General features: G+C 50.7%; 1 protein-coding gene across 1 annotated transcript in view; it reads left to right on the top strand.

The window, feature by feature from the left end:
• TFCP2L1 (transcription factor CP2 like 1) overlaps positions 1-17,729 on the top strand; it is a 56,938-nt gene that overhangs the window by 23,787 nt on the left and 15,422 nt on the right. Inside the window, exons 4-8 of the mRNA XM_035006549.1 lie at positions 9,902-9,978; positions 10,517-10,622; positions 11,303-11,409; positions 12,504-12,656; positions 15,898-16,008. Coding sequence (XP_034862440.1) covers positions 9,902-9,978; positions 10,517-10,622; positions 11,303-11,409; positions 12,504-12,656; positions 15,898-16,008 — 554 coding nt within the window. The remainder of the gene's footprint in view (positions 1-9,901; positions 9,979-10,516; positions 10,623-11,302; positions 11,410-12,503; positions 12,657-15,897; positions 16,009-17,729) is intronic.

The raw sequence follows: 17,729 nt of genomic DNA, 5'->3' as shown, positions 1-17,729 counted from the left end.
TAGGCTCAACTCCAGGGCCTCTGACCTGATCCCAACCGCCCTCCCTTCTCTCGTCCTGGGCCAGGCTACAGGCTGCTGAGTCTTTGCCATTAACTTGCAGTGTCACCTGGGGCACATCAGTACCTCTCTGGGCCTTGGTATCCTCACCTCTAAAATGGGCACAGTCATACTGTCCTGTGGATTCTCAGGGTGGTCTCGCAGAGAGACGCCGGGTGGAAGGAACCTCCCTGTGTCTGCCCTCATCTCTGTGTGTTCGGTGTTCTGCTTATTGGATGAAGACTGTTTTCCCCAAATGCCTACCTGTTTGGTTGGGTTTTGGGTCCTGGCCTGACACTGGAAGAAAAACTACCAATCATTGTCACTGTGGACATCTGTTAGGTGCCTGGAACAGTATGAGGCACTCCCTACTCTTTGTTTTATGTGTTTTTCAAGCTCACGTGTCCTATCTTCCTAGTCCTCAACAAAGTTAATGCTGAAGATGTATGGAATTTAAGAGGGAAGGGTCCTTTTCTATCAACTGTGAGATGCATTATATTAGGCTCAAATAAAAAGGGGATGTGTAGAACATTTAAAAAAAAAGCGCAGTCACATTGTGTGCATATTATTCAGCAACTTTTTAATGGGGCATTTATATAATAGACTGGGTGTATCTTCAGTATTGATGGGTATTGTCGAAATGTCCGGTAGGCTGGTGACGTAGGATGTCCCACCTCCAGCATGTGTGAGGGCCTAGCCCCGTGTTTTGTCCTTTTGGGATGCTGGCAGTCAAAGTTTTGCCAGTCTGATAGATGAAACTGGCATTACATTATTGCCACTTGGCATTTCTTTGACCATTTAGGGAGGCTGGCATCTCTTCATGCTCTTCTTGGTTTGGCTGACTAGTTCTAGCTCTATTAACCGCTTTAGGGAATTTAATACCAAATTCTGGCACCCTTAATTACAAGCCTGTCACACACCAGTACTGTACACACCCACCCACCCACCCGGTGCAGGAAAACCAGTCGTTGGCCTCTCCTTCAGAGCTTCCAGTCTAGTTGATGAGCTTTGATTGAGGCATCATGCAAGAAAGTCAAGGGGCAAAGCTGCAAAGCATCAAAAGAAGTTGGGAGGGAGGAAGAGGTCAGCAGAAAAGGTGAATGTTACATAAAAATTCAGATTTCAATGTCTATAAATAAAGTATTATTGGAACACAGCTACACGCATTCATTCACATGTTTATGGCTGCTTCCTGGTTACAGTGGCAGAGTCAGGAGTTGTGACAGATATCTTATGGCCCACAAGGCCGAACATAGTTACTGTCTGGCCCTTCAGGGAGAAAGCTGGCTGATGTCTGGGCTAGAAGGTGTTAGAAATTATAGCTTGTGGGGCACCTGGGTGGCTCAGTCGTTAAGCGTCTGCCTTCGGCTCAGGTCATGATCCCAGGGTCCTGGGATCGAGCCCCGCGTCGGGCTCCCTGCTCCACGGGAAGCCTGCTTCTCCCTCTCCCACTCCCCCTGCTTGTGTTCCCTCTCTCGCTGTCTCTTTCTCTGTCAAAAAATAAATAAAAAATCTTAAAAAAAAAAATAGCACTGTTGTCATTATTATAAAAAAAAAAAAAAAGAAATTATGGCTTGTGAGGGAAGAGGGAGAAAACGAAGGTCTGTTGAGCACTTGTCTGGACCGGGTGCAATGTCAAGTGTTATACATCCTCCCTTCTTTGGAAAAGAAGTTCCTCTTCTATGCCATACGGTCCTTGCCCTCCTTCCTCCATTTCTGCTACTGCTGGTGTGAGGTGGAGGTGAGGAAGGGCAAAGGGGCCGAGGCTGGGCACAGTCCTAAGGTTGGGGTAGAGGGAAGATTCTACACCCTTTGGAATGGCATCAGGGCCCATTGGCAGGGTCCAAACCATTCTTCAGGATGTGGCCCAGCTCCTTACTGAGCCAGCTGAGGGGCCCCCACAGCTCCCTGAGGACTAAAGCTGGAATGCCAAGGTGGGAGGGGTCATCAGGGCTCTGCTGGGGAGGGTGGGGAGGGAGATGTGGAGCCTGTGACCACCCCTGGTCCAGCTCACGCCACTCCTGGCACCTCAGCTCCTCTGGGCTGGGCTGGCCTGGTGGCCACCTGCTGAGGGCTAGTTCACACCTTCAAGTGCTGACCCTGGGGCTCCTTCCCCTTGGCTTTTAAAAGGCCTTGAACAGCCTCCAACATAGAGGATGGGGCCGGGGATGTTGGAGGGAATTGCCCTGAAGGCTTTGGGGGGAGGCTGTAGAAGGACCACCACTAGCTGGTAGGCACTGGTGTGGAGTGGTGTCTGCCAGTGTTCTCACCACTGGGAGGTTCGAGATCCAGCCCAAGACCTGTGCACCACTCGCTGCTGGGTGTTCCTTCAATCCTCCAGCAGCCTTCTGCCTTAAGCACTGATATTGTCCACATTTTGGAGATGTGGAAACTGAGGCTCACAAATGGAGCGATTTGCTGGTGAGTCAGTGGTGGGTCCAGCTATGAACCCAGACTCCAAACCTGGGTGCTAACCAGGTTCCCTAGGTGGTTTTGGGAGCATGCAGAAGAACGCTGGGAGGTGCATATCTCTAATTTTTCAGTTACTATTTATTTATGGTAAGTGATTATGATTTTCTGTACGCAGGTATGGTACACACTTTTAAGAACTAAAAAGGGGGTTGATTAAATAAATTGGCTCATCACTTACAGGCAGTTTATTCGAGTCCCAAAATTGTGGGGGGTGTGTGTGTAAATGAGTGTGGTGAAGGCTCTCCCCACTAGCATCTCCGAACACTCTCTACCCAGCACGTCACTGGTATGAAGGAGGTGGCAGTGGGGGGTGTGTGGTGACTGCTCAGTAATGGAGTCCAAAGGACCCTCCCTCTCAGGTGGGGCTGGGGAGTCAGAACACACACAACCCTAATGCAGTGCACATGACAGCCGGCTCCAAGTGTTCTTCCTTCACTCAATCGTGTGTGTGTATGAATTTCAGATTGATTGAATGCTACAGAGAATTAGAGAACAAATACTCATGTGCCCAACACAGTTTTCAACCTTGCCAAATTTGCTTCTGATTTTACCTCTTTCTAAAGCCTTTCCGCCCTCCTCAGAAGCAAAACCATTTGTGAAGTTGACGTTGGTTTGAAATGTTGGTGTTGGTTTGAATCTCCATGCAGATTCTTAACTTTTTTACTTCCTTGTGTAATTAACCATAAAAACTAACAGCATCATTTTCTTTTGTCTTCAGAGTTTATATCTAAGTAGTTTCTTATATGTCACCTTGAACCTTTCTTTAAAAATTTATTTATTTTAAAATAATCTTTACACCCAGCGTAGGGCTCGAACTTACAACACTGAGATGAAGAGCCGCATGCTCTACCGACTGAACCAGCAAGGCGTCCTTAGCATGTACCTTTTTTGCTTAATATTACGACTCTGAGATTTCTCCGTGTTGGTATGTGTCTCTAAAGTGCTCATTTTAAGTGCTGTGTGCAGTTAGAATGAAACTCATTTTAAGTCAAATAAAAGAATTAACAAATCTCATTTCCTGGTGCTGGATATATAGGTTGTTGACAGGTTTTCCCCATAATGAGCGATGCCGAAGTGAGCAATTTTCTAACATACATCAAGTGCTTCTTTAGGATATGCCTCTAGACTAGGATTTGCCTGACTGAAGGGTTTGTATATCCTTAATGAAACTCTGTTTTGCCAGACTTCTCCAAAATGGTTATATCAATATAATACTAATATCAACAACGTCCGAGAGTACCCATTCTCTACATTGTAATCAACGCTTGATATTGTCAGACTGTAGTTTTTACCCCTCCAGTGGATGTAAGATGGTATCTTACCTTACTTTGCATTATCCTGCATACTTGTAGAGACCAGCATCTTCTTGTGTGTATATTGATCATTTTCTTTTTCCATAGGGAGATCATTATGGCCCAGTTTTCCAGGTCAGTCCCCACTTAAAAAGACTGTGTAATTATTAATAGCACCCCTGGCATTTCCTTCCTTCCTTCTTTTTTAAAGATTTTATTTATTTATTTGTCAGAGAGAGAGAGCATGAGCACAAGCGGGGGAGTGACAGGCAGAGGGAGAAGCAGGCTCCCTGCTGAGCAAGGAGCCCAAAGCAGGACTCCATCCATGATCATGACCTGAGCCGAAGGCAGATGCTTAACTGACTGAGCCACTCAGGCGTCCCTCTTTTTTTTTTTTTTTTTTTTAAAGATTTTATTTATTTATCTGAGGTGGGGAGAGAGAGAGCATGCGAGTGGGGGGAGGAGCAGAGGGAGGGGGACAAGCAGACTCCGTACTGAGCATGAGCCTGATGCAGGGCTTGATCCCATAATCCTGAGATCAAGACCTGAGCCGAAACCAAGAGTTGGATGCTCAACCAACTGAGCCACCCAGGCACCCCTGGCATTTTCAAAAGTGTTTCAATATAAATTTTAACATTGTTTTCTTTGTGATATAAAGGACATAGTTTTTCCTTTGTGTATTTGTGTCTACTTTAAAAAACCCTTTCCTACTGCACAGTCATGAAAGAGTCTCATATTTTCTTTTGAAATGTTAAGGTTTTGCTTTTATTTTATGGTTTTCATTCACCTAGAATTAATTTATTATATATGATGTGAGGTAGGGATGTGTTTTTTCCATATGGATAACCAGTTATCCCACACTCTTAAAAAGTCTGTGTTTTTTCTCAACTGTCATAGATCAAGTTTCCAGGTATCTAAAAGTCTATTTCTGGGTTCTTTATTCTTTTCTTTTTGTCTGTTTCCATGTCAAAAATGATACGGTTTTAGGTACTGTAACCATATATCTTCGCAGTATTTTATTTATTTTTTATTTTATTTTATTTTATTTTTTTTTAAAGATTTTATTTATTCATGAGGGACAGAGAGAGAGAGAGGCAGAGGGAGAGAGAGGCAGAGGGAGAAGCAGGCTCCCAAGGAGCAGGGAGCCCGATGCGGGACTCGATCCCAGGACCCTGAGATCATGACCTGAGCCCAAGGCAGACGCTTAACCATCTGAGCCACCCAGGCGCCCTCTTCGCAGTATTTTAAATGGAGTAGGAATATGTGTTTCAGGGAGACTAGTTTATCATGAGGAAACAGATATCAGACCTTATGCCACAATGTGGTTACATATCCATCAGACTTGGAAGGTGCATCTTGCTTCAGGGGAACTGAAGTCACAGGGTATTAGGGATTTGAGCCTTAAGGGAAGGGAAGGGGAGGGGAGGGGGAGGGTCATCAAATAAGATGAATATGAAGAAATTCAGAAGGAGATGTAATAGATGGACTCCTTGAATGTTAGAACCATAAGGTACATACATCAAGTGCTTCTTTAGGATATGCCTCTAGACTAGGATTTGCCTGACTGAAGGGTTTGTATATCCTTTGAATCCACTGGAGACTGTGTGGAGTAGTTCAGCTAAGTGATCAGTCTTTGGAGTCCGACAGATCCAGGTTTGATCTTCACCAAGACTCTTAGCCTCTCTGGATCTTAATTTTAATTTCCTCATCTATAACATGAGGACAATAATGGCTTTTCCTCATAGGACTCTTGAGAGGACTAAATCAAGCAGTGCACATAACGGGCTTGAAAATGTCCTGGCACGGAGCTGTACAGAAACTAAATGGTAGTTACTTACTACCCTATTTCCTTGATTCTAGGGCCGACTTTGTTTTCTTTTGCCACATTTTACAATTCTGAAATTAGAACAGGCTTTCCTATCATTTCCTGTAGTACTTGTTTTTCTTCCCAGATTGTTGTTTAGAATGTGGGAAACAATATTTTTTATAGGATTTTTTTTTTTAAGATTTTATTTATTTGAGAGAACATGAGCGGGGCGGGCAGAGGGAGAGAGAGAAGCGGACTCCCCACTGAGCAGGGAGCCCGATGCGGGGCTCGATCCCAGGACCCCGGGATCATGACCTGAACTGAAGGCAGATTCTTAACTGACTAAGCCACTCAGGCACCCCGGGAAACAGAATATTTTATAGACTAGGAAATGGAGCCAACATGCTATATCCAGGATCACCCAGCAAGTTGATTTGGTCATCCTAGGAATCTGCTATTCCTAGAGAGAAGAAGGAAGGAGAAAAAACCCATCTTCACTTGGGATGGGGATGGTTTATATGCAATGAGACGCTATAGGCAAACTTTAGTTAGGGTGCGAAATGGAACCTGATGCCTTCCAGAAGAGAGAAGTTGAGAGAGAATCATGTAGAACTACAGATGTCCTTTGCCCAGCAAATGATACCCACCAGGTAGGATGTGGTAGGTTCTGGAAACAGATTTAGTTTCTGCTCCTGGCTCTGCCACTTCTAGGTGTGCAAGCTTGCCCAAGTCGGGTAATCTCTCTGAACCTCTGCCTCCTTCTCTCAGTGGGGCTCATGATCCTAGGCTGCCCCGGTCACAAGCTGTTGACTTATGCTGAGCTTCGGGTGAGTTAATCCGGAGCAGGGCTTTGCCATTATGTAAGCACCCAGTGAATGGAAGCTGCTGGTTCTTGCTCCCCAGAGGCACGCCTCTCCCCTCCCACCACCTTGCCTCAGTTTTGCTTGGGATTACTCATTCATTCACCCCCTCCCCTACAGAAATCCTGCACACTCTTCAAAGTCCATCTTCAATGTTATCTCCTGATTCAGACCTTTTGTCACCCTTCCCACCCTCCCCATTCTCTGTGAGTATTGCCCAACTTTGGATCTCTCTTAGGGAGATTTTTCAAATTCTACCTTATATAAGTGCTTTTCCTGTGTGGTATGATATAGCCCCGAAGACTGCTGACCTTTGAGGGCAAAAGTGTGTCTTAGTTTTGCAAACCCTACAGTCAGAAGTGTGTCTTAGTTTTGCAAACCCTACAGCATTGTAAAGAATATGAAATCACAGTTAAGCACTTGCTGAGTACCTGCTGTGTGTCAAACAGTGCAGTGGTAAGCGGAACAGGTAGACTGTGCCTTCCCAGAGCCCACTTCCATGGCTCCCACCCCTGTCTCGAAACGATGCTGGCCAAGCAGAGAGGTGCCCCTGTGCCCCCGGTCAGTTTTGTGACCTTGCTCATCAGTGTGTGTGACCACAGACCATGGCCTTCTGATGGCACCACACTGTGTGTGAGCTGGGCTTGGGGAGGTTGGCCTGGCCCCAGTGTTGGCATCGAGGCAGCCATGGGAGGGAGGGGCTCCAGAGCGTGTGTGTGCAGGAGGAAGGGACAAGGGCGGGAGATTGGAGAGGCGCTGGAGAACCGCATGGGTCAGGTCTCTGCAACAGGTGGAGGAGGCCGTAGCCCCGGGCCTAGGGCCCCCACTTAACTAGCACTGATTCCAAACTCTATGTTCAGGCCCAAGAAAGTGCCCTGGATGGGGCAGGAGGAGCCTCTGGGTTGCACGAGCTGGGGCTGCCCTGCAGAGCCGGGGGCCAGTATTAATTGGGTCCTGGGGTGCCCGTAAACCCATGGTGATGACCACTTGGGCCTCAGGCCTCATGCCAGAGCCGGCTACATTTTTCCTTGGAGAAGGAGGAGGAGACTGGAAAAACCAGTTAGGGTGTGTGAGGCTCCATTTTATGTTGCTGTTAAGGGAATGTTGGCTCAGGAGCCCGGAAATGTCTGTTAAAAATCTGGCTTTTTCCGAAAGCTAGACGTGTTGGTTAGGTCAGCAAGACCCTTCTATGCGTTGCATCTTGTGAGCTGGCAAGTGGGCAGGCCAAGAGTTTGGGGTTTGCGCCTCCTCCCTCTGACGGGAAGGGTGCCCAGCACAGGGTCCTGAGGGGGGCGGGGGCTTGGTGCAGCCTTGTGTCTGCTGGGCCTGTCACAGGGGCTGGTAGAAGCTGGGAAGGGCACTGGCTGAGTGGGTATTCCTGCACGTGGCCAACCTCATTTTCAGGCTGGGTGGGAGCCATGGGGACGAGCTCTGTGACACACAGCCCTGTGTCCATTCCGCTCTTCTCCAAGTCCCTAGGATTCACGTGGCGTTTTGCAGGAGTTGTCGACCAATATTTGGAATAAATGATTTAATTGCATGTGTTTCGCCCATTCTATTATTCATCGCGGGGAGGAGTATATTAGCTTCCTGTGGCTGCTTTCAGAAATTACTACAAACGTGTTGGCTTAACACAAAACACCAGAAGTTTATTCTCCCATAGTTCCGGAGGCTAGAAGTCGGAAATCCGGTAGGGCCCTGCTGCTTGGCAGGGCTTTAGGGGAGAATCCATTCTCTGCATCTTCCAGCTTCTGGGGGCTCCAGGTGTTCCTTGGCTTGTGTCCCTCCAATCTCTGCTGATCACATTGCCTCCTCTCTATATCCCCTTTGTGTCTCTTACAAGGACACTAGTCATAAGATTTAGGGACCTCCAGATAATCCAGGGATATCTCCTCATCTCAGTATATTTAACTGCATCTGCAAAGACACTTTTTCCAAATACAAGATAACATTCACAGGTTCTAGAGATGATAATATGGACGAATCTTTTTGGGGAGTGGGCAGCATTCCACCCACCACAGGGGGTCTTAGTATTTTTCTAATCATGGCTGTTTTCGCTATTTTAAAACTGCTAGCCACTGGGTTTGTGCTGTTCCTGATTTGTTGTTTGCATTTAAGTTTCATTCATATATATGGGTGTGTGTATGTATACATATAAATACACATACATATGTGTATATATATATAGGGAGAGAGAGATTTTAATATATGTAGATTTCCCTTTTCCCCAATTTTGGTTTCAGAGAGTCCTTCCCTATTGTCTGATATGTATGATTCATGTTTGCATAAAACCTTGAGAAAGTTGACTTCAGTCCAATGGTAACTTGTTTCGATATTTGCTGTGAGGTGAGTACCTGCAAAACCCAGGGAGCTCCGTGTTAGGCCTGTAGTGGAGTGAACCGCACTGTGTCATGGGCAGCCTCCTGGTTTCCATGATGTACCGTACTTACCTTGGCTGCCACCACTGGGGAAACTGGGGGACAGGTATTCGGGTCCTTTCTGTACTATTTTTGTTACTTCTTGTGAGTCTGTCTTTATCTAAAAACTAAAAAAATTTCAATCAGATTAATTCATTCTCATAATTCATCATTAAATCATTCTCTCTTAATTTGTAAAACATCCTTTATTAAGTTGTGAAATATGTATGGGTGTTTTAGAGTTGTGGTTACACTTCTTTAATTTGGGAAAGAATTGACATCATTTGGTAAATGGTCTTCCTGTCTAGGAATGCGATGTATCCTATTTATTCAGACTATATTTTATTTCCTGCTAACACGTGTCGTTTCCTTCGGGTTATTCATAGATGCAGTTCCTAGATTCAGGTTCTCTCTGTTACGACTGATGAGTCTTTTCCCCAGGTATATTCTGTAACCAGCTTGTGCTGGTTCTGTGTCCCTAAATAGAATCCCCCACACCCTTTAAATACATGAAATTCTTTTAACTTGGGAAAATGCTTTTCATTCTGCAATTAGAGACAATGTTTAACAGGCTTTTACTCGTTCCTCTAACCTGCTCTCTTAAAGGGTATGGTCAGTTATTTATTGTAACGTGGATTTGAGTGGGTGGCTGTGTTCTCCATCTAAGTGAATGGGGGGGGGGCGTCCTTTATAAAGAACTGTGAAGTTCTGTTCCATAAATTTAACGTTAACTACCTTTTGTTGAATTCTATTTCTTTGAAAATTGTAGAGGTGCTGTGTCTCGGGGACACGTGATTCGCTCCCTGGGGTATCCTAAGCACAGCCAGGTTGGGGGACAGATGGGGGGTGTGCGGCCCAGAGAGCCGTCTGAGTTGGCTTTGGACTGGCTCCTCGCTCTGTCCCTTGGGGCCCTGAGGCCTGGGTGGCCACTGAGGAGGTCAAGAAGGCCCCTGTCAGGGTGAACCCCAGGTCTGAAACTCCTCAGAAATGGAAAATGTCCTGTTAACCCCCTTCTAGGTCAGTCTTACGAAATCCGGCTGCTGGAGAATCGGAAGCTGGGAGACTTTCAAGATCTGAACACAAAATATGTCAAGGCAAGGCTGTGGGCCGCCCTCCTTCCTCAGGAGTTGTTGGCGGGGAGTGTGTCTGGGGACCTGGGCTTGCTGGGGGTGGGGTCAGGAGTGCCTGGGAGGTTTGGGGAGAGCTCTGGAGTGGGAGTGGGTTCCTGTTGCTGTCTGAACAGCCAGGGGCAAGCCAATGGTGCTAAGAGCCGGAAGGGCCTGGACTGATAGAACGGGCTCTGGGTTGAACAGACTCAGGTTTGAGCCTGGCTTTGCCACTTACTGAACTTCCCTGAGCTTCAGTTGGCTCATCTGCACAAGAAGGTACATAGGTTAGCCGTGTATATAAAGCACTTAGTAATTCTGGAAAAGAGATAGTCCTCATTCTCAGTGTCCTGTTACTGGGGTTCTGAGTGGGGAGAAGCATACAGAGCTTGAGAGCTGGGAAGGAAGGCTCCAGCAGGAGGGGTCTTGGTCTTAAAAGGTGGGAGGTTTGCCCCAGTGGGAGTTTCCTTGGGGGTCCTTCTCGGCCCCGCACTTAGCTGTCCCCCCACCGACCTCTCCTCCCTAGAGCATCATCCGCGTGGTTTTCCACGACCGCCGGCTGCAGTACACAGAGCACCAGCAGCTGGAGGGATGGCGGTGGAGCCGGCCTGGGGACCGGATCCTGGATATTGGTGAGTCTCCTGGGCCATGAGGGGCCCAAGGAACTCTGAGCACGTTGGGGTTCTTCCCGGATGCTGTCGAACTCATGCCTCCATAGGGCACTTTAATACACTCCTGCCCTGGGTGAAGCGCTGTGGGGGCTGGCAGACGTGCCCATGGCACCAGGCCTGCCCTCGGGGACTTCTAATTCAAAGGCCTACCATCGGGGATTGCTGGGAAGGCTTTGCAGAGGGTTCTGCCTTAAAGGAGTTTGCTCTGTGACAAAGGGAAGCATGGGTATTGTAGAGATGGGCAACAGAAATTGAATTTTGGGGTCTGAGGCATTGGTCTATGCGCAGTCTTTTATCTCGGACCCTGGGAGCCATTGGGTTTTGGAATTCAGAGGTTAGAATGACAACAGGGCACGTGGACCCCCTAGTGACAGGTAATGCCTCCCAACAGGCAATCAGGCCCCCTAATATTTCTGCAGTAAGGGTAAAATGTTCACCCAAAATGGGAGAAAGACTCTAAATGGCTTCATGGCAGTTCAAGTCGGGCTTGCTGCCAAATGAGTTATGCAAAACTTAGTTTTCAGAACTTTTGGCATTTCAAATTGTGGTTAAGGAATTTGGACCTATAATGAGAGTCCTTCCCGAAATCTTCGGGAGTGGCTGACAATTGCACTTTTGTGTGTGTGTGTGTGTGTGTGCAGATATTCCACTGTCTGTTGGTATCTTGGACCCCAGGGCCAGCCCGACCCAGCTGAACGCAGTCGAATTCTTGTGGGACCCTTCGAAGAGAGCCTCTGCGTTCATTCAGGTAAGCGGGAGGGAGGGTGTCCTCGGGGGAAGCCAGAGTTTTGGGGCCTGTATGTTCCTCAAAACAATCCACCCGTGGGGCCCCAACGGGCTCTGTTCTGTGTTGCAGGGATGCACGTTGTAGGGAATGGGGTACAGGAGTGTGGCTCAGTCACAGAGCTGGTTGGTCCCCAGAGCTAGAAAAGGACTTGGCATGTTGTAGAACTCTGTGTGGGTTTTGCTTAACAATATGTAAGCTTGTTAACAAAATAAGTATGTCCTCGCATAGATAATATGTAATAAAATTTTTTTCCAGCAGAGTTTCTATAATTAAATTAATTATTTAGTGATCAAGCACCTGGTGTGGACCCAGGGGGCATGGCGGGGCCGCTGTGCTTCTGGGCTGACACACGCTCTCTCCCTTACTCTATGTCCTTTTCCGAGCCTCTTAGCTTTTCCACCTGTCTTATAAATCAGATAATGAACATAAAGTCATTACTGCAGTGCCTGGTCCATAGCAATTGCTCAGTAAAAGTTAGTGATTTTTTTTTTTTTTACATAATTACAATATTCTTATTGTATTTTGAAGTTATGATTACAATATTATTGTATTACCACAATAATATATATTATTGCAGTAGTATAGTATTACAATAAGAAATACGTTACCCAGTGCCTTCTTCTGTAGCAGGTGCTGGTAACTTAGAAATGGTTCTAGCCTCCTGGTCCTGCTCCGGGCCTGGCCCAAGTAACCGGGACGCCAGGGCTGCTGGGGACAGAGCTGTGCAGTCTGTGGGCTCTGCCAAGGGGGAGGAGGGAGTGAGGGTGGGGCCGCTGGGGCCGCTGGGGCCCGAGGGCCTGAGCAGTGGCGAGGACGTAGCTGCTCAGGCAGGGCCTCCAAGGTCAAGGGACAAGGGTGGGAGGGCGTGTCCTTTGTAAAGGGGGCACGGGGAGACCATCGCCCTGATGGGAGTGTGGGTGGGAGAGCGGGGAGGCTGAGGCAGGTGTGCACCTGACAAGGCAGGATGGAAACCTACATTTGGCGAGGAGCCCTTGAGGAGTCCAGGGCCTGGCTTCACCCTTCTCCTTGCCACTGGCCCACATTTCCCCTTCCAGGTGCACTGCATCAGCACAGAGTTCACTCCCCGGAAGCACGGTGGCGAGAAGGGGGTGCCTTTCCGGGTGCAGATTGATACATTTAAGCAGAACGAGAATGGGGAGTACACAGAGCACTTGCACTCAGCCAGCTGCCAGATCAAGGTGTTCAAGGTAGGACGTCTTTGCCACGCTGCACACCTGTGGCCGCCGTGCCCGTGGGGTCCCCGCCTGTGCTAGACAGTGACAGCCGCGCAAGCCCGGCGTCGCATGAGCCTGGGCCCCCGAGGAGTGTGAGCCTGCACATCGTGGGCTGGCGGGGCTGCCCGCTGTGGGCGTCCTGTGCGGGGGCACCTTCTGTCGTGCCCATCACGGGTGGCTGTGCCCAGCTCTACTTTGTAAGACTGCCGGGACTTGCATGTGTTTAGGTTTTCATTTTCTTCCCAAGCGCTTTGTAGTTGGCCACAGATTGTAGTTGCCCATTAGATTCTCCTTAAAAATCCCGGCAGGAGACCCCGTGCGGGAGTCCTGGCCCCGGATGTTCTTATGGAGGGCCCGAGGCTGTAGAGCTCCCTGTGTCGCGGCCTCCTGCTGGAGAAGGAAACATGTTTGGAGGCATCTCCTCTCTTTTCCTTCCTGCCTGTGTCCCCCCCCCCCCCCCCCCCCGCCCCCCTGCAGTTGCCTGTTCACTACTTTTCATCTCAGCTGTCTGGACTGATGCATCTTAGACATGGTCGGTGGCTGGTGCTGCAGCCCAGGGTCCTGCGTGGCCTGGGGAGATGCAGGGTTGCAGCAGAGCCTGTGGCGTCCGCAGGGGTGAGGGAGGGGCGGGCCCTGGCTCAGTTAGCGATGCCGCCCCAGGTGGGAAGGCATGGGCCGCGGTGGGAGCGTGAGATTGTCTTTTGTGCCAGAGCGGTAGCACTCTTCCGAAACGTGCTTCGGGACGACGACTGCTTGCAGTCAAGCCCACCAGAGTTGTTTCCTGCTGCCTCTGGAACAAATGACCGCAGGTTTCGTGGTTTCAAGCCACACACGCGTATTGCCTCTCGGGGCTGGCGGTCAGAAGTCCGACGAGGTCTCACTGGGCTACAGTCACGGTGTGAGGAGGGCTGCATTCCTTTCCGGAGGCTCCCTCTGCTTCCCTTTGCCAGCTTCTAGAGGCCTCTGCGTTCCTCGCCTGTGGCCCGTCGCCTGGCAAGAGCGCTGGGCTCTTGGGGTCACACCGCTCCAGCCGCCTCTCCCCACTCCCTCGCCCACCTTTACCGGCCCCGTGATTACGTTGGACCCTCTGGGAGGCCGCAGGCTCATCTTCCTGTCCCCTTCTCCCGCTGCTTGCAGTCCTGATTCCGCCTGCAGCCTTGGGAGCTGACAGCCTCAGGGGTCCTGGGGATTAGGCATGGCCGTCCTTGACGAGCACTCCTGCCTGCACTGAGCCCGTCCACCAGTGCAGTGGGTGCCGCGGCCTCGGTTCTTCCTTCTTACTGCCCGCTCCGGGATCTCGCGGTGCTGACCTCCCGTGGACGGCCCCACAGCTGCACCGCCGGATGTCTCTGCCTGTCCCCGGTCACACCTCTGTCCTCGTCATATACACCACATCTGTGGTCCTGCTGGCCGTCCTTGTGCTCAGGTCCAGTGGCATCCAGTGGAATTCCTGGGGCTCAGAGGCCGCACGGGGCAGCAGGAGAGACGGACGGTGTCTCCCCCCGCCGGAACGCCTAGGCCTTCCCGTGGCCCCCGCCAGCTCCCCTGTCTACACCTCGAGGCAGAAGTTCAGGGGTGAGGGCTCTGCCCACAAGGCTTCTGGACCACACACCAGCTATCACGGGAATTGATCCGGAAGCTGCCTTGTCTGAGTGACCCAAGGAAGGCCTTGGCATCTCCTGCAGGGGCGTAGGGGCCGCAGTCACCTGAAACTGGCTGCTCAGAATGCCTGGGGAGGTGTGGCTACCCCGTGCACCCAGCCCCATCACAGAAGCAGTTCAAGCAGTTGCGTGCAAGCGCCAGGCAGAGTCTCACCAACTTGGCTGTCATTCTTCCACCCCTAGTCACCCTCGTGACGGGGAAGCCTCCTGCTTGCTGGAGCGAGGCTCAGGCTCTGGGGGGGTGTCAGGGCCTCTGACAGGACAGGCAGGACCCCTCTCTGACCAGCCAGCTCTCCACAGGCCTCACTGGGACAAGTGCCGCCCCCACACGCAGGCTCGCCCTATGGCTTCTGGACGGGGAGGAAGAGCCTCCTGTTAGGGGCAGGAGCCGGGGGGGGCAGGTGACTGGGGTATAGTGCTGCATGCCTGGTCTTTCTCTGAACACCAGATCTGTCATCCCTGTCTCCAGAGGACCCCCTGCAAACCCACCTCTGTCTGACATGGGTATCACATCACCCCGAGGGCGGTCTCCTAGAACGCTCTTGAGCTGGAAATGAAAAGCTGTGTGGCCTGAGGAAGGTGCATTCTGGGATGGAAGTCCCTGAAGGTGACATTACGCTTGAGGACGGGTTGTTTTCACTGATTGCGCACCGTGCACGGTCCACTGCATCCGCAGGGAGACCACTCAGTTCTGGGCTCTGGGGCTGCTTGGAGGCTTAATGTCGGAAACCACCAAGCAGGCTGTGAACTCACAGAAGGTGATAGTCACAGGCTGTCCAGAGTGTCCCAGGAGCAGGGCTGGTGGGCCAGCCTGGTGGTGATATATACCTGGACACGCTCTCTTGGATTCTTGGCCCGGTCAACACTTGGTTCTGCTCCGGGTTTTTGTTTTTGAAGACCTGGACCAGCCAGGGCAGGTTCTTCTCCATTCTTGACAAGTCACTTGAGCCTCAGTTTCCTTACCTGTAAATGACAGGAGTAGTAGTGCCTCTGTGAGTTGCTCATGTTTGCCGGGCGCCCAGCATAGGCTCTGTGAGGTTGGAGGGGTTACCCTGTGTGGGGCATGTGAGCGGGGAGCTGCACGCTAGACCTGGAGTTGGGAGGAGGGAGACCTTCACGATGCGTCCAGGATTTCCCAGCACGCAGGTGCAGACCAAACTCCCACCAGCAGCCCTGACTTCTTCCACTTCCTTTGCCCTCCACTGGTAACCCAAGGAACGCATTGCAATTTGCTGTGGCTCCCAAGGGTTTTGTCCATGAGCCAGCAGCCACTGGTAGAGATTATTTCCAAGCGTTTCCCCCTGAGCAGCTGAGTGGCAGGACCCTGTAGCAGGCTGTGAGTTCCCACAGGTGAGGAAGGGGAAGGGCTCCAGGAGGAGGACCGTGTGCTTGACGCCTGGGAGGTGAGGGAGGATCCTGCCTGGACTCCTGGGCCCTGGGGAGAGGCCGGGAGTGCGCAGGCCTCGGAGACTGTCGCCGAGCCCCGGGTCTTTCTCTGACAGCCGCCTCTGCTCACTTTGGACTAATTGGACTCCCGTGCTCTGCACTTGTAGCCCAAGGGAGCTGACCGGAAACAGAAGACTGACCGGGAAAAGATGGAGAAAAGAACTGCCCAGGAGAAGGAGAAGTACCAGCCGTCCTATGAGACCACCATTCTCACAGAGGTGAGCCGGCCTACTGCCGGGGTGCGGCCCACCCCGCCCAGCCTTCTGCCAGGAGCAGGATGATGGCGCGCTGTTGGTTTAGATTCTTGGGAAGAGCGCCCACCGTGGGTAAATGCCTCTTTTGAAAGTGCCCATGAAGTTGTGGTAGGTTCCCGGGTCCAGAGCTGTGGTTCATGCGATGAGGCCCGGGGGCCGGGACGGGGTTTCCGAAATACCTTCCAGCCTAGTGCTGCCGTTTGCACTTGCCAGAATCTGGTGATTATTGTTTTAATAGGTAAAGCTCCAAAATCCAATAGAAGAGAGTGTATATACATCAGAAAATACCTCTCTCCAAACTGTCCTGGCCTCGAGCTTTCCTTTCCCGGGGCGCCTGGTGTCTCTGGGTCCTCACGTATGTGGCCCAGCTTTCTCTTCCAGTGAAGCCAGTTCATCCAATTCATCCACGCCCGCTGCTTTTACACCCAAGAGTGTACACAGACATGCTGTTCTGTAACTTGCTTGCTTTATCTAATAGCCTAGCTTGGAGTCTGTTCCCCATCTGTTCATAAAGAGCTTTCTAGTTCTTTATCCAGAGGCGTGGCCTCTGTTGTGTAGATAGATGGCCTGTGGGTGGACGTTTGGTGCTTTCTGGGCCCTTGCTGTGTCAACAGGGAGCAGTGAGTGACCTTGGGCGCGTGAAGTTCTGCATACGGTAGAGATCTCTGCAGGCTTCCGTTCTCAGAGTGGGCTCGCCAGGTCAGGGGGTGCGAACTACTTTGCTGCCCCGTTGTTTGGATGGATACTGGAATGCGTTTCCTCCTAACCCAGACTCCGACAGCGCCCTGCTCCCACCATCCTTGTGTCCAACATTACTTCTGAGACACTCACTGGGGTGCTTCTTCCTCCTGCCACTGGTCACCACTGGGCCATTTCTTTCTGGGCTCTGTTGTTGTTTTTTAAACAACTATTCCCCACTGCATTCTGCAATCAGTCCAGCTCATGGGTGTTTGTTTGTTGAATAATTTGACGTGCTCAGAAAGCTCTCCACAGATACATGACGCCCGGCACCGGCCATGGTGGGCGTTAAGACTGTGTTAAGCGAGGAGAGGAGGCTGTGTTAAGCGAGGAGAGGAGGCCCGGGCACAGAGCACCTAAGAGAATGGTGGCCAGTCCTGCCTGATGAGGTGTGTGTGTGTGTGTGAGTGAGCATGTGTAATAAACCATGTGCAGAAGGGTATTTGCAACAAGATATAGTACGGAAGCTAATTTTGCGGTAGAGACAGATACGTACTAGTGTTTTATCAGGCTCAGGATAACAGAGGGTCCTGGCGCAGGAAGAGCCTGGCTTACTCGCGGCAGCAAAGCAGTGCTGGGCCCTGCATTTGTGAATTAGCACTCAGACCAGTTAGTTCTCCCCAGGCCCTAGTCCCCTCCATGGGGGCGCCCCAGGGTGCCCTCCATGCTCCCACAGCCCTCTGCCTCCAGACATCTTTCCCTTCTAGGCTGAACCTCAACCTCTCTGCTCCTGACTCTCCTCTGACCTCCACCTGATGGCCAGGGGTGCTTTAGACCATGTCCTTCCAAGCCCATCTCAGAGCGTGGTGCCGTTGGTCAAAACCCCCACCTGGCCCATGACCTTGCCAGGTGACAGGCTGTCGGCTTTTCCTCCTTAGCTCCACGAAATTCCAGCCCACATGCACAACAGAGTTAAATATTTACCAATCTGTGGCTCGGTGGGTGAT

The sequence above is a fragment of the Mirounga leonina genome, unplaced genomic scaffold (genome assembly GCF_011800145.1).
Source record: "Mirounga leonina isolate KUSES-001 unplaced genomic scaffold, KU_Mleo_1.0 Mir_151, whole genome shotgun sequence".
Lineage (NCBI taxonomy): Eukaryota > Metazoa > Chordata > Mammalia > Carnivora > Phocidae > Mirounga > Mirounga leonina.
Note: the sequence above shows the minus strand (reverse complement) of the source record. Positions and strands in the feature narration are given on the sequence as shown.